The 17,574-nt window shown below is 43.8% G+C and overlaps 1 protein-coding gene across 1 annotated transcript; it reads right to left on the minus strand.

Annotated features, from left to right (window-relative positions):
* Positions 1-3,666: 3,666 nt before the first annotated feature.
* Positions 3,667-16,678, minus strand: LOC119406440 (uncharacterized). The gene is made up of 3 exons (XM_037673190.2): positions 15,476-16,678; positions 9,866-9,986; positions 3,667-6,013 (listed from the first exon to the last, which is right to left on the minus strand). Exons 1-3 carry the CDS (start codon positions 16,580-16,582, stop codon positions 5,832-5,834), a joined length of 1,410 nt encoding a protein of 469 aa, XP_037529118.1. The 5' UTR covers positions 16,583-16,678; the 3' UTR covers positions 3,667-5,831.
* Positions 16,679-17,574: the final 896 nt, after the last annotated feature.

The following is a 17,574-nucleotide window of genomic DNA, read 5'->3' on the forward strand; positions in this document are numbered from 1 at the left end:
TCAGTATGTGCCAGCATGACATTGCTGTGGACAAGAAGATTCAGTAGACCGCCTCGGGAACCAGTTCTGGGTGGCTCGTATCTGGTTCCCGAGGTCAGCTAGGGGAATCCAGGATCTCGGCTACCAACATGCAACAAAAGACACGAGCAAGCCTACCCACAGAGACAAGGTCCAGCACGTGACATGCCACCCTCGCAGCGCGAGGGGCTCCCTTCGCGGCTGAGAGGCTCGCATGCACGCAAGAGTCTCCACCACCCCATTCCCCTCTCCTTGTTTTGCAGGATCGTTCAATAAAGTTGTTCACTCACTCACTCGGGAACCAGTGCTCATTGCTGCACTGTACATATTTCCCAATAGCAAACTGAAAACATGCAATTTTCAAGACAAGAAAAAGGTCTTCACAATACAGTTGTAGGCTCAGGGCCAAGGGTCGGCTGAAGCCCTCAGAAAGTACACCGAGGCAGAGCAAGGAAATACACCTTTACTCGGCGGAGTCTCGGGCTCGACTGCCGGCTGCCGTTCCGCCGTGAGCACAAGCTATGTATCGTCTTCCTTAAGCCAGAGTGAAGGGCAATACCCACACAGTTCAGAATCAGTTTCTGACCCTCGCTTACACCAGCAAAGCAGTAACAAAGAAATACTTGCAGAGTAATAATAATCAAAGACAAAATAGTGGTGCAATACAGGTCCCACACCCAATTCGAAAATATATCTTGCACAAGTGCCTAGATTACACAAGTGCCTGAAATGATAGTAATGTTCCTTTAAACGCCCGTTCAAGCATCTGCCCGTTTGTCCAACGTGCTTCTTACCGCAAGACAACAGGATCAAGTACACAACACCCAGTGCGCATGCTACAAACTACCTCTTATGTTTTGTTGTGCAAACGCTCGTTTGTGTGGCTTCGGCATTAGCGCGCTTACAAAGCACTGACAGTTTTTCTGGAGCAGAGAATACAACCTTAATGTCTACCTTGTCCCCTATCTTTTTCAAGTTGTGCGAAATCTTATACAGGTAGGGGAGCACCGCGACCAGTTTATTATCTCTGGCGGCACAGCTTGCTGGTGCTTCGCTTCCCTGTTAATGGTCGTAAGCATTTTTTGTGCTACTGCACAAACAAGCGTTTGCACAACAAAACACAAGAGGCAGTTCATAGCATGTGCAGTGGGTGTTGTGTACTTGATCCCGTTGTCTTGTGGTAAGAAGTACATTGGACAAACGGGCAGATGCTTAAACGAGCATTTAAGGGAGCATTACTACCATGTCAGCACAGCTGTTCCAGGCCATCTCGGCATACATTGTAGAGATTGTGGTTGTGAACCGGAATTTGAAAAGTGCACCGTTGTCACGAAACATCGCGAGAAGCTCACGCGTGAAATCATAGAAGCTAATCAAATGCAACAGCAGGGTGGCCTCTGTATAAGCAGGACTTCTGTTGCCCTAACCAAAAAGAAAATCGCGTATCTGGCTGCGATGCAATAGGATGTACGTTTGTGCTGATGTGTGCTGTTGTTATCATGTGTATATATTTCTAGCGTTTTCGCTATAAAATTTAGTGAAGTCAGCGCCTGTGTTGTGTCCTTTCATGTGTCCTCGTTCATTTTGCGCTGTGCAAATATGTCGATCCTGTTGATTGTATTTATCAGATTCCTGCCCTACAACGAAGTGCTGTTCTAAAATATTTATTCTCTGGTGCAGGTTTTAATAAACTGGTACGGAAATAAGCCTGTAGCACTTAGCCGATATTCTAGTTGACATTGAGGAAAATTTACTTCCTCTCATCTACATAGGCATGGCAGGGTTCTCCTTCAGGGCAAAGGTTCATCACAGCGCCCCCTCTCCCTATTAAGTCAAAGTATGGAGCAGACTTGCCCCCCCCCCCTCTAGGTGACTAGGGGGTGGGTGGCCACTCCCCCTGCCCCCACGCCATGCACACGCCTATGCTCATCTACATATACTGCAGTCTTCCAGTATGTTAATGTTAAGTGTCATTTTTGCACCCTGTCACTGAGTGGCCCTTAAAGGGACATTAAAGGATACATCAAGTTAATGTGAAGAGAGAGAGAGGTTTATTTACAGAAAGGTCTGCTTGAGGGATAGTGTGCTCTAGCCTGCAACTCTACACCGGGGGAGGGGATTGTTAATACACAAGACAATGTGTGTTAAAGTGCCAGTCCAGAAACCTTTCATGCTTGTTTGTCCAATAATTCCTGGGGGTTTACGTGCCAAAACCATGATGCAATTTTGAGGCATGCTGTAGCAGAGGGCTCGAGAAATTTCGACCACCTTAGGTTCTTAGCGTGCACTTAAATCTAAGTACACGAGCCTCTAGCACTTTTGCCTCCATCGAAAATACGACTGGCACAGTCGGGATAGAACCCATGCCGTTAAGAGTCAGTAGAAGAGCATCGTAACCGCTGTACCACTGCGGCAGCTTGGTTGGTGCAAAGAAAATGCTTAGTTGAAGGAAAAATAGTGGTCCAAGGGTCAACATAACGCCTGTGCAATCCATATTGCTTGCTACCGAGCAAGGAGCTGCAACACTGCATACGCCTTGCTGCCCCAACAGCTGGTGCTATGGTTCCTCATGCAAAACGTATAAACACAGCCAGAAATCAAGTTGGCAACATCAGATGAACACGGCATTTTTTTCTTGCTTGCAGTTGAGTTTCACGAGCAGGAAAAGCTAGCACAGCGTGAAACTACTGAATGGACAACGCACAGGCAGTGCAGGGTTGGGCAAAAACAAAATTTTCCTTCCACCACCCATGTCATTGTCAAGGGTAACGTCAATAAGTTATTTTTCCAATCAAACAGAAATGCACAAGTAGGATTTTATTGTCTTTTTAACGCATTCCAATCTTATTACGAGTGGTTGTGCACTATAGTGACAGAACTATATACCAACAAATTGCTTGAAGTTGTGGCCTACCCTTACTTTCTCAATTACTTAAGTGCCATTGTCGATATGTTTTCCAAAGTTTCTTCAATCTTATTACGAGTGGTTGTGCACTATAGTCGCAGAACTATACTAACAAATTGCTTCAAGTTATGGCCTACCCTTACTTTCTCAATTACTTAAGTGCCATTGTCGATAATGTTTTCCAAAGTTTCTTGCCGCTATAATGTCCCTTTAGCTTCTAAAGCTTTGTTGTTACCAAATTTCTGCAACATACTTTAATACGAGAAGAATGCAATTATTTCACACTTTCTTTTAAATGACAGTGGTAAGCCGCCCATCACAATTTGTTAATGCCTCTGACACATTTTTGTAGTACTCTTCTCATGATCAGGGCCTCCTATGAGTAATTGGCCTATGCAAAGCCTCTTAGACATATTCTGAAGTCTCACTGCCATGCCAATCAAATTCTACTTTTCCTCCAAGGCTATTCAACAAAGTGGAGCTTGGCAGACTATGCAATGCAGAAGGGAGATAACCAGTGGCCTATCAGTCACAGAATGAATGCCAGGGGAAGCGAAGTGCAGTTGAGGACAAAGAATGAGGTGGTGCAATGAAAATTTGCAGGCATAAAACGGAACTGGGCACAATACAGGTAATTGAAGTTCGCTGGGAGATGCCTTCATCCTGTAGTGGACATGAAGCTTCATGACTTAGTAGCTTGCCAAGAAGCAAACAATTGACTATCTAATCAAGGTAACACTACAGTGACATCAAAATGCCATTTATTCATCCTCAAAACATTTGTGCCAAAAATTAGAAAGGTAGCAGTTGTCTTGAAGAGCAAAGTCTCCACAGCAACAAACATTCACAATTGTTTCTCTGCAGAAAGAGTTAGTATGAAGTGGGTATTTAAAATACTTAAAGCAATCTTTGGCAGTCGATGTAGCATGGAACCATTGATAATTAAAGGCCACACCACAACATGGCTGTGCACATTCCTTATACTCGGTATTACTGCACTCTGAATAATTAGCCTGGTTCGCCCAGTCAAAAACATCTAGTACGTATACCAAAGTTGTTATGGTTGGAAAATGGAAAGTGCTTATCTTAGCAGTCAAACTGTCTCTTGCAATGTACCAACTGCGGAAATGAGAAATGCAAGCAGATGATATATAGGTAATGCCTCAAAGCACTAAACTTACTTTTTTACCAGCTACTTTTCAAGGAACATGCCTGTAGGATTGTCACAAGAAAATTAAATGAATTCGCACACTGCAGCCACTACCTTACTTAAATGTACATATCTGCGTAATAAAATGCTGTCATTTCACATCTAAATCCACAGACAACAATGAATTTTTTTTTCTGGTCTGTCCTGGTGTAATGTCGGCAAACTAACTGCACCATGAAGACACCAGTAGGCAATGTATCACAAACACTGCATGCATTAGGCATGAGAAAGACACAGGCATAATATGAGAGTAGTTGCAACAGACACTGCTTTAGCCAACATTTTGTAAAATGCCTGCCATAAGAATTTTTTAAATGCACAAAGGTCTCATCCACAAACTACAAAGAATTACCAAAACGTGAGATTCATCTGTTAAAATTCAATACACATGACAACATTTTTCTACATAACCTGAAACCCACCAACCATCCTGCTCTGAAAACCTAAAGCTCTAAAAGCAATCTTCAATGACAGCAGCTCATAATTTTTATTTCTCACTTGCCCAACCTCAACACAGGCATGTCAGTAAGTTGAATCAAATGATTGCTTATTATGGCTGGAGAAAATAATTTGTTACAAAGTGCAGTGCTACTAAATCACACTCTGCTTCTATTAAATTTACTGTATTACTTATGTGGCAGACTTGCCTCATGTATTATTGCATACTGGCATTTCCTTCGCAGCCTCAAGAAGTGCTAAGTGGGCACAAAGCAACCTTACAAATCAGTGACATGGAATGGAACGAAGTTAAACTTTTAGCATTCACTTCACAGCTTTGCTGACTAAACTGCCTCTAAATAAATATCCAGTACCATCAACGTGGGAAATAGACAGGACCAGAGCACAGGCATACATGGTACTTGTGCCTTTATACCACAACAGACACAAACCTGAGAGCTCACAGCACATGCTGTACACATCTGGCAAACACTTTCTCACAATTAAGTTTTTCAGATCTATTGCGACATTATCAAAAGAACCAGTTGTGTAAAAACCAACACCCACCAAGTTTTCCTCTTCTGCACAGAATCAAACATCTCACTTGAACACAGGAACTTTACTGTGCTAAGTTTTGGCAGCATTGGAACATTGCACATTATAATAGTAACATTGAGCTACTTGTTAAAAAACACACATGACCCCAGTTCAATTATATGGTCAGTTAAATCAGACTGACTATAAAATAAAACTGGCTTTACAGGACAGGAAACACGCACAAGGACTTTGCAGCCAGTCACTTTCTCAAAAATCAACACTTGCACTGTAACACAATTGTATTACAAGCAACAATTTGCGACAGCAATCGATCACTGGAGTCCGACAGGGTCATAAACAACACTATGTGTGTAAACTTCTCTTGACTACAAAAATGTGTACAAAACTAAAATGGTGTAACACAAGAAATTCACTTAGAAAAAAAAAGCAAACCACGGCTGCTGGTTTAATAAGATTCTTGAGTACAGCCAATGAGAAGACGCCCTGCAATCTCTAGGGCACAGTGAAGAAAAATAAACTGCGATAAAGTAAAAAAAAAAACACTATGATCATTGCAGCAAGGTGGATGCACAGATACTGCGGCACCCTGCGAGATTCTCAACAGATCGAGAGGCCCCTGCTGTTAGTGAGTCAGCAGAGGCAACCCGCAAGTCAGGAAGGACGCACAAACAGAAGCCGCACTGACTAGGGGGGGCCCAAGCCTCAGAAGAGCAAGTCCGAACTGGTGGCGGACAAAGACCAGGCTGTGGCAGGGGCAGGCTCCTCGGGTTCTGGGGCTGCAGGCGTCTCAGGAGCAGGCAGGGGCCGGCTCGGACGGCACAGGCCCAACTGGAAGGCCTCACCACTGCTCAATGCACTTGGCGTGTAGCTTCCCAGGGAGCCTCCTGCAAGGACGTGCATTGCCACTGAGTTGCCAGCATCGCTTTTAGCACTTCAATGCAATGACCAGATGCTCTACTATGTGGCAGTAGAGGATACAGATAAAAATTCTTCATGAATGCCTGTAGCACTAAGTGTGAAGTATGCTATTTCAACATTCTGTATATGGACCGTACAGGGTGAACAGTTTACAGTTTCCTTAAAACCCGCACATTAACAATATCTTCTTGCTTAGCAATGAGTTGAAACTGCAGAATGAGCAGTTTGATATTGCAATAAATAAATAAAAACTAAGTTGGGCTTTCAAGAGCGACATATGTGCCTGTGGACACTTTTTTAAGGTTCATGTCTTCCTAGGTTAGATTCCTTTGAATTTTATTCCTTTCCTAAACATCACATTGGAATTTCATACGAGCCAAAGTCATGTGCCAAGATTCTGCTGACTCGTTTCACTCTGCTCTATATGCTAATGAATAAGGTCCGTTGGTGCGGCAAGATTTGTTCAAATAAACAAAGAGTCCAAGCAATGACAGCGCTACACTTCATAAAGGATGCGGGTGCAAGAATAGTGGACTATGTAACCACAATCTCATGGACACAATGTGCACACTATAACAACATCGCCCTTTCCTCGAGCACAGCACAGTTAAAATTGTTAGTCTTGATTAAAAGAAGAAACAAGGGAGAATGAACAACAAAAACGTTGAACAATGTCTAGTGACAATAAACAAGGTTTAATGGGCTCCTGAGAATGCAAAGAAACAGCCTGGTAAGCTTAGTATTTACTGTATACAGTGTTAATAAAAGCTGTGGAATGTAGAAGTTATCAATTACTTTTCAGTAATTCCTAACAGTAATTGGTAGCGATAACTTAATAAATACAAGCTTCACCCACAAAACCATGCTACGCCTGTCCTTTACCTCTATTAGAGAGAGTCAAACCAACTGGTCTTCGTTTGAAACGCAAGCACTTTCTGCTATTAAATACTAGGCACACTGGAAAATAAAAGTGTCTTTTGTGACTAAAATATTTTTGACTGAGTGCTGATGTCAGAATCTGACATCACGCACTCAGGCATGCAGAAGCGGTTGACATCACGAAAATGAGCGAATGTACTTAGTTGGGGCATTATGCATATTCTCACTGCATGAGATGGCAACAGCTGCAGGTGAAGCTGACAACTTTTCTTAGCTTGTAAGCAACTTTAACCAATAACATGTCCGAAAGAAGTGATTGTAATTGTAATCTCACTTTGTTTCCTGCAATGCGTACAACTCTGAGTGTACAAAGTAATTTCTGTGAAGTACTGACATGAAATATAGTTTTTTCTGAAGAGATTAACAGCTGTTGACCCAGTTAAGAACCTCACTGCGGCGCTCCAGATGAGTATCGCAATACAGGCAAGCAACCCAACTACTTGAAATGCACTAGACTATCCACTGAAGCATTAAATTGCATGAAGAATTTTGAGGACAAGTCAAACAAGTGACAGTTTAAGGACAGGTGGGCAGAAATAATGATGCAAGACAAACAAAAATAGAGCCAAAAAAAGCTCACAGAGAAGTTAAGCCCCATACCCAAAACATGGGCTGGCCTATCCAATGTGTTGATATCCATAATATATTTATAGACACAGCCAGGCAGAGGGGAGTCAACTCCCTTTACGCATTAGGAAATTTTTAGTTTGTATGTATATACAAGGGGGTATCCAAAAGCAACCGTACTGTTGCTGCGTTGGGCAGAGCTACTGTATTATGCAATTCTCCAGCTAGGTGGGCATTGTGCCACACCTTTCAAGTTTATCGCATCTAGTAGAGTCTCTTAGGAAGCTCTTCTCCGGGTGCCAGTGATTTTTCTCGTGAAAGTAATTCAGCGCGCTCGGTGTTTTATTGCGATAGCAATTATATGGACAGTCTCGGCTGAATTCTGCCGTCATGCACTGTATAAGTATGTATATATACATAAATGCCCCAAAGAAAAATAATTCAGAAAAATGCTTCCGAAGCGCGGAATCGAACCAGGGACCTCTTGCTCCGCAGTCAGTGGCGCTAACCACTACGCCACGAAACGCAGATCCTCCACGTAGCTAACGGTGAGCGTTATATACACACCCTTTACCGCTGGACGGACTCAGAGACTGCACGCGCTTATAAGCGTTTCTTCATTACCAGCGAGATGGCGCTACGAGCGCGACGGGCGCATTTAAATGTCGGCGGCGAGCTCGCTCGCTTCTTATATCTGCGCGGGAAGAACCTTGCCCTTCCGCTGTCTGCTCGCGCGGTTTTCTTGTGGTGAGGGGAAGAGTGATGTTTCACGCTTTCACCGTGATGTCCGCGCTCATGTTACGGAGCGCACGAAAGTCACTCGAGCTCAAGGGACGCTGCTAAACGAACAAACAGAAGATGAGCGCGAACTATCAAGTGTCACAGCTCGACACTTGAAGCACGCTAGTTTCCTTCGCTGCTTTGGCCGCCTTTGCAACAGGAGCGCTGTTCAAACTGAGAGTATCCATTGGCGAGCCTCACTTCGTATAGCATTAATTTCTTGCTATTGCATTCATTGCTTCGCCCTTGCGGCGAAACTGACTTTTTTTGTAGTGGTCACTTTAAGTGAACATGTGCGGACGTGAAATTTTGTTCCGGGGTGGTAAGAATAGCACTATGACTGGGCACGAGTACCAACCTTGGAGCAAAAGTCCAGTCGATTCGGTACTGTTCTTTCAAAGCACAGCCTGGTTTCACTCGACCATCTCCTTGCTCGTTTGTAGAAATTTGACGCAGAAATTTCTCAACGACCTTTCCCATGGCCAAATCTTCCGTTAAAATTCGCTGAACCGAGCTCCAAGCTATACCAGACAACTTATCCAACTCAATAGTGGTCCGTCATCGGTCTTTGAGCACAAGTGCACAATTTTCTTGCTAATTTCATCGCTCGTGAAGTTGACTGACGTCCAGAACGAGGTTTCTCAGAAAGCGAAATTTCCCTCTTTTTGAAAGAGAAACTCACTCATAGCCTTATGTTTTTCCTATTGCAGCGTCCATGTAAACAGTGTTTAATATCACAATAGTTGCCGAGTTATTTTGCCGGAGCATGAAACAAAATTTCACAGCCGCCCACTGTTCAATTCAATTGGCCATCACGAAAAAGACACCGAGTGCGCGAGCGAAAAAAAAAAAAAAACACTGTACCCAGAGGGAAAGCTTCCTGGGAGAATCCAACGGATTCAATGAAGGTGTGGCACGATGATCACCTAGCGGGACAATTGCATAATACGGTAGCTCCACCCAACGCAGCGCCAGTCCAGTTACTTTTGGGTACCCCCTCGTACACAAACACAAAGGGGGGTTTGTACCCACTCAGAATAAAATCCTGGTTATTAAACAGACTATTTCAGCACTCCATTAAATGCAGCCCATCGATGCTCAGACAATGGATGCAAAGCTGTCAAGAGTCTTGTCTTGGCTCATAATGATTGATGTGCTGATGTTATTTTGCAAACATTGTCTAAAAAAAGTATATAATATGCTGTCGGATTTATTTATGATGCTTGCTCAAGTTTCACTAAATTTGTCCGGCTGTGGTATTAACAAGATAACTGAAACAAAATGAAAACAATGCAAGAAGTAAGGAGATAGAAATATGTTCCATGTCTTTACTTTGTGCACTGTCTTTTTTATACGTTACCATTCTTCAACTGGCACAGCAAGTATCCCTTAAACTTTTCGAATACTGATGGCTAAGGAAATGTGCTAAACGCAGTGACATCATTTGGAAATAAATCTCCCTGGCACAATTGCAATTTAGGAGCATTAATAATATCCAAGCTGCCAGATAAGTGGAAACTAAAACCACTCACCACAATTCCTGCCATTAACAGTGGGTGCGTCCACATCGTGACCATTTCCTCGGGGGCTGTGGCATTCTTCAGCAGCATATTCAATAGTAACCAAGGCACTATCGTTGAACTGTATCTTCAGCTGCAATAGAAATTAGATGAAAACCTCAGACAAATATGGTATAACGATCACACTACCACAGGGGACACAAAACGAACTGTGAAGCTCCACTAGTACTTCTGAAAATGTATTAAAATAGTAATGCCTTACTCTGTATTTGCATAACGATTACATGCACACGTATGGCAAAGCTCTACGGAAAGCAATTTCAGTGCTTGTGCCAGCTTCAGAGTTGTCACCATGTGCAGGGTCTTGCATGAGAGCGACAAGATAGCCCAACTTCTTGCTTACGCATGTCTTTTAGAATTGCCTGTGAAAGTTAATGCAATTCAGCCAGTTGAAATAAAGCATTACAAAATAGAGATTACTTTCACTGTAAATTGAAATTTTTATGTAGCTAACAATCATTTTCTATTAATGTTAATGTGGCAAAGATATGCTCTACTTAAAGGGGCCCTGCAGCACTTTCCCAAGTAATCATCGAATGGCTTCAGTAAAAGAACTTATTGCCTCACGAATTGACTGCCGCAAAAAATTTTAGAATCCAGTTACAGGGATTTGTTGCATGCTTTAAGAGCTTTCCCTCCCCTTTCGTACCAGTGAGCGTGCTGAAAGCTGCGTGGGGTGGGGGGATGACAAGGGGGCAAGAAACTGTTCATCAACGCACGTCATGCCCTTGAGCAATTTTCTTTTTTTTTTTTTTCTACAAAGGCGCGGCTTACTTTCAGTGTGATTGCGAGCACGCGCGCAGGCATGTCACAGTGGCCGCGGTAACTATGCAGCTCGCGATGCTCAAATCACCAATGGCTGCACACTTTTGTGTTTATGGCACGGTCATTTGGGTTTATGGCATTTGTCGAGAGAAGAGCAAGCGAGTTCTAGCCGACAGAAATAATTGTAAATTCCAGGCTGTGTACAGCGCTACATTGTTTGGCTCACATATTCTCAGGAGCCTCGACTACTGATCGGCAGCTTTTTCTGATCACGGTGAAAAAGTTTTGCAGGGCCCCTTTAAAACTGCAATATAGATACTGATAACCACTGAAGGTATATCTGCTAACCAGAAATGATGAGTCAATATTAATTTAAAGGGTATTAGTCCCCAACACATCTTGACGATGGTTTGTCCTGACAGCATAAACCTGGGATATTAGACAGCAGTCTTAAAGAAACTTTTAGCTTAACAGGAACACTAATATATTGTGTCCCACATTTTTAAGCAGGCATCTATCGCTGTTTCCAATCATCCAATAGGGCAATTTCTTCCACAAGCACAACACATGATTGGAAGCGAAAAGGAAATTGAACAGAAAATTACAAAATACACAAGTCCTGGTGAACTTATGGGTGCAGCTACTTTGGCTCGGGAAGAGTTCCAGCTAGGGCATTTAAGTCAATAGCATTGTACAATGTGTTGTACTGTACTGAGCTGGTTAGTTAAGTGGTTCGTTGTTGTGAACCAGTTCAGGAACTGTTAACAGATCTCCATTTCTTTGAACAAGAACTAAACAAGACCGAAATTGGGTACATTGAAACTGAACCCTAATTGAACCCACATTTTTTTCCAGTACAACCTTCAGATATTTCATATATAAAGTTATTACAGCCCCTCTCTATCAGCGAGTGAAAATCTATTCTACGTAGCTTTACACTGCTATTATTAAGGCCATTTTGTGACTAACAAGGTCACCTCTACTGCTCGTGGTTTAGTGCCATATGCTCACCAATTCCACCTCAAAATTATATACGGCAGTAATTCTTACAATTTTAAATTTGCATACCTCCTAAATTGTCTCAGCCTATTTTATACCTCACAGATTTCCACTTAGATTCAGATAATAGAGTAGCTTTTATTTTTTTTATGAGAGTATGCTGAACACATCTTATATTGATTTATATAATTATGTTTCCAACACTGATATTTTTATTGTACTGTATAAGCAGTGGGTAACTACATCTTTGTCATTCATGGCACTGCTTTTCGAACTATCTATAACTGTGCTATCAAGAAATCTGAACATGAACTGACTGAAGTAGTTCTAAATGCAATAAAGCTGCGTACACCTGTAAGCAATACAAGAACAAAATGCCAAATAATGTTTGCAAGCAATGATTACTCGTGGCATGTGGTTTGGAACCTAATCTATACCAGTAGCCTTACTACTAAAGATTGTCTTACAAGATGCTCTCAATGTTCCCTATAAACTGCCAATATGGCACCATGAATATATGGGGTTCACATCTCCCACTAACAAGGGCACCATTCACATGCACAAAAATTAATGAAGCTTCATAAAGGTTGACACATTTGTCCCTGAAAATGAAAGGCATAGTGTATACTGCTATGCACAGCAGTCATGCTACACCCAAACAATGTCATTTTCTCATCAAGATGAAATTTAACTCACCCGGAACTCATGTTCTCAAAACCAGCAGCTGGGTGCACATTTCAACAGTAATCAAACATTGTCAACAGTATTGCAATGACACAGCAAAGTGCATACTTAATGGAGTGTGAAACTGGAATCTAATACTGTGTATGCTCTTTCAAATATATTGTGCTTACTTCAAAAACAATAATCTACATTGTCCTCAATTGACTTGAATCAATGTACACTAAGACACTTACTGGTCAGCTAAATATTGGTTTTTTTGCAGATTTTTGACAACCGCACATACTGCAAGTGCGAGGATAAAACTAATTGGCAATGTTTAACACAGCAATAGTGAGCAGTGGGTGGACTCCAAATTAATTTGAATCCTGTGCAGTTATTTAACATGCATTCAAAGATGGTACATAAAAGTTTTCAAAAATCAGTTCTGCGGGATCCTGCAAGGTGGCAGAAGGGGTAAGAAAGAGAAATTGACAACCACTTGTTTGCAGCATGAAGCCACAACGAAATCCATACGGATTTCTCAGAAAGAAAGCTTCTTAGTTGCCGAAAAATTCTTCCTGGGCTGGGGATCAAACCTGGGACCAACGCCTTTCCGGAGTGGTCGCTCTACCAACTGAGCTAACCATTAGCAACGCGAGGGCGAATTCGTTGAGAACTTGAAGCATACAAACACTGAATATTGCAAATCAGTTCATCGGAGTCCCGCAAGGTGGCGGAAGGGTTAAGAGGAACTGACAACCAAATGCAAGAAGATTTTGCATTTTGCCTCTAGAGATGTAGCCACCATGGCTGGAACTGAATCCACAACCTCATGCTCAGAAACACCAAAGCTACTGAGCCACCACGGCAGTTACCTACTGATAAAATTAACTTGACCGTATGGCCTCAATATTGGTGAGTGATTATTAACATTACAAGTTATCAATAGAACTGAACTGAAAATACAGAGACAATTCAATGATGATCAGCAGCAAACTTTTGAAAACCCATGGCATGGGTTGTTACAAATACATGCAAGTAAATGTTTAAATCTATAAATGCTGCCTCTTGTTCGGTGCAAATGACAAACAAGAGGCATACCATTGTCAGATAAAATGAGGCACACAATGTACTTTTTTTTTTCAGCAGCTCATCATATGCTCTTCAATGAAAAAAAAAAAGACTGACCAAGACAAATACTTCACAATTAAGCTTTATACTGTATACTGTGTTGTGCACAGCATGTAGTATAATGCATAATTGTTAATAAAGCATGTACTGTCAATCAGTAACAGTTTAAAATTGTCACTTTTTTCTGTTTCATCAGTTTTGTCTACACTTTTAAGCATTAATTATAAATAACCCAAGTCATAGCAAAGGGTCTGCTACCTGAATGCAGTCCTTATGGTGAACCAAACATATTTAAGGTGTTTTAGTGTTAATGAATGAAATAATCACGTTTGAAAATAAATCAAACATGCACACAAAGCCAGCTACCTCAATGCAAGTGTAATGCACTAGTAGCTGAGAGCTGTGCTTTGCCAGCAGCAGTGGACGTTTTTTCTTCAACAAAATACATGCTCTGAAGTCATGACTTGAGATTCTGAATGGCCAGACATACACTATTTGTGCTGCACCTCAAAGGCAAGAGTGAATTAAGTTCATATTGGTTTCCTATTAATTATTGGCAAGTACATCAGTCACAGCTTTTTTTCCACTACTCCTGCAAGTGGGTAGGCACATGTAATGTCACCACACTTCAAATGTCACTAAGGGATTTAAAGTTTCTGTCAACGCAAGTTGACACACATGAAAGCATTATTTATGAGACATGCATAAAAGTCCTATCAGACACAAACAACATATAAATTGAGGAGCAAAAGCTATAAAACTGAAAGGAACACATGGTATGTGCACAGCTCAGATTTTAGGCAAACACTGCACAAGTCAATACAGACTTGGTCAAAAAACCAATTCAGCAATAACTGCTTCGACAGCTACATTGTGAAATAAGCAGCTGTTATAGTAGCAGCCGACTGAAAAAAAGCCACACAAACATACTTGAGGGACTCTCACTTAGTTAATGCTGTGATGCCATGAAAATAGCTTCAGTGTGAGACATGATGGCCATACACATTAACAACCAGCAAGTGCATTATTTGAAGAGTGCTACTGGGGAGGCATGTTCACAGCACACACACGGTAATGAGAAGACACCATCTGATGTAACTAGGAATATGTATATAAGAAGAGTTAGCTACATATCAAGACACAGATGTAGTCCCTGCAGTTACATCCCTGTCAATGTGAATTTGCTCTAAACCTGCAGATGAACTGGGTCCTCCAGAAATGACAAGCCAATGGAACATGCTCAAGAATACTGGAACATTTGGTAACACAATGCTATATTGCATTACAAGTGGATTACTCTAGGCAAGAGTGACATAGCTGCAAGGAAGAGTGCATGCAAACATAAGGAAACTTTGATCAAAATATATGTTGTAAAATGCAGCTGAAGTTGCTTTTTTGTATGCTAATGTATATGTGGGGACTAACATTAGGCATTCTGCTGGAAGTGTTTTCTACATGGTACACACTTAGAGCAACTTTTTTTTTATGTTAAAAGTCAAATGCTAGTCAATTTCTTTTTTCATACAGCCAATATACTATTAAAAATGGTCAGCAGCTGTATTCAGAACATGGAGTATCTACTAAGATTGGTGCGCCAGCGCTTAACAACATAATGCATTTCACAACTGTGATACTAAGTGAGCACGGTGAGAGGTCATGTAATTTTACTAGTGCAGATGGCATGAAGTTTCAAGTTTCAACCGATTTCTTATGTAGTATACAATGGTACAACCATGCTAAGGAATTCGGCCATTTTCCATTAATAGTGTGGGCAAGTCAATTCCGAGAACGAATGAACTGAAAACGTTGAGAATTAAAACTCCGTGACCACTAAGTAAGCACGGGCGGTGCTTTGCACAGAGGCGACAACAGACAGAAGCGGTCAGACGGCTCTTCGGTCCGACACCCGTGGTGCAAGCACCGCGCGAGTCCACTACCAAGTGAAAAAAAAAAACGAAAAAAAAAAGAGGGGTGGGTCGTGGCCCGCAGGGGTCAGCGGCCTACCTTCTTGTTCCTGGTGGTGAGCAGGGCGCCGCCGCCGACCACCACGTTCTCGCCGACGAACACGATGCCCGACGGGAACGGAAGCGGCTCATCGGACGAGTCCAGCTCGTCAGAGTCCAGCGGACTGCCGCAGGGTGCCCGGGTCACGGCCACGTGCGGCTTTACGTCCTTGCCCCGGAAGTCAAACACCACACTGGTGGCCGCCGGTGAAGCCTGCCGAAGCTGCGGCCACAAGGGCCCCGGCGCAGGGTCTCGGCGTTCGGGACGAGTAACGGCGACCGGGGCTTTCAGCGGCGGCTCATCTTCCTTCACTGGGGGCGGCTCATCCTGCTTCCGCAAAGGCTTGATGTTGGCCACGGGCCTGGCAGGCCGCGGTCTAGCCAGAGGCTGGTTGTTCTCCTTGTCGGCACGCAGGGGGGCGCGAGCACGCAACACTGGTGGCCGCCGCCGCAGCGGCCGCCGGTTGTCAGCCGAGGCCTCAAAAATGCGTTTGCAAGTACGGACAATATCTGGCCGGGGTAACTCACTCGCTGTAGTGGAACTCCGCTCGACGATTACAACGTCCTCGTTGATGAGTGGATCCAACAGGGTTTCCATACTACGGGCCCGCTGAAACGCAGGCTTGGGTGCCGACGTAGGCCGGACGCTCGATTTCGGTTCCAACAGGTTTTCCACGCTGGCGTACGCTCGCAGCGGCTGCTGCAGGCCACTGGGCTCGCGTAAGCTTAAGCTGAGAAACTTGCATCGCAGCCTGTCGACGAAGCCTGGACCGTACTGCCACTCGTGGTCCTCCGAACTTTCCAGTTCGGCCTGGCCGCCTTTGTCTTCGCCCATGCTCGGGGGGCCACCTCCGCGGGGCGACTGCGGGCAAACCAGTCCGGCCGGAACGCGCGCCGCGTCGCCAAGGTGAACAGCCTTCTGTACGGTCCGGTCGCCACCAGAGCCGGCCGCCAGCGCCGCCCAGCTGGGGAATGCCTTGTGCATGGTGCGCTTCTTGCGGAGCAGCTCCCGCTTCCAGTCCGGCATGGCCGCTTCCTGGCGCCCGTACATTTCCGACTGCGCTTCCGTCCGGCCCCTTGCAAGGAGCAACAGCGGGCCCCCGCTCATGGCTTCCGCCCGGCGGTTTGCGGGTCGCGAGCTCCGCTGTCCACGCGCCGAGAGTCCGCCGTCGCACGAGCTTGTTGACTGTTGTCAGCCGGCCCCGAAAGAAAGCAGCTGAAGCCACCTGTCGGAATGAGTGCGCGACCTACCGCTGCTCGCGCGCGCTGCGTGGCGCTACGCGCTACTATCGCTACTACTACGCGATCGGCGCAAAAGAGGCGAAAGCGACTGCTCTGCGCTGGCCGCATTATAAATTGCCGGTGGCGGGGTGGCTTGTCGGGTGTCCCGAAGCTGCTAACGGGAGTCGCGCTGTAAAAGCGATATCTAGCGGAAGTGTGATTGCCACGAAATGTTTGCACGAGGCCGCAAAGTGTAATATCCAGTCACTGCAGGCAGTGCGTGAAGTAAACGCGTCGAAGTTCAAGGAACTAGCGGGTCTTGAATGATTGGATCGCTTGCTTCATCTTACAATTGTGTTTGACCCACTACGGCGGATTGGCCAAGAAGCCGGCAGTTAAACGGAGGTTGAGAAAAGTAAGTTGCAGGACAACGTTGAAATTCTCCGAATAATGAGGAAATGAACTAATTTTAGAGAGACTGAAGTTGCTGCGCGTGCGTGCGTTTTAAAAACAGCTAAACGGAAACTCTGTTCAAGAAGGACCGAAATGCACGCGCTGCAAGATTTTTTGACATCGAAAAGTCGCGCAGGGAGCAATAATATAATTTCGTATTTCTTAAGAATCCACACCAAATTTTTTTTTTCATTTAATTCATATATCCGATTAGAGGAGGGGGGGGGGGGGAAGGAAATGCACCTGTGCTTGAGCGTAGGAGATGGAAGGTGTTTAATCAAAGTAGCATTAATAAAAAAGACTATTCTTATACATTTCAAATGTTCTAGAATAAATTGGGACTTCTAAAATCATATTTATATCTTCCCGATTCTAGGTCAATCCCCTTTGAATGGCTAAGTGCCATTGATGTTAGGGTCGTCATGA

This window comes from Rhipicephalus sanguineus, chromosome 1 (assembly GCF_013339695.2).
Source record: "Rhipicephalus sanguineus isolate Rsan-2018 chromosome 1, BIME_Rsan_1.4, whole genome shotgun sequence".
Taxonomy (NCBI): Eukaryota; Metazoa; Arthropoda; class Arachnida; order Ixodida; family Ixodidae; genus Rhipicephalus; species Rhipicephalus sanguineus.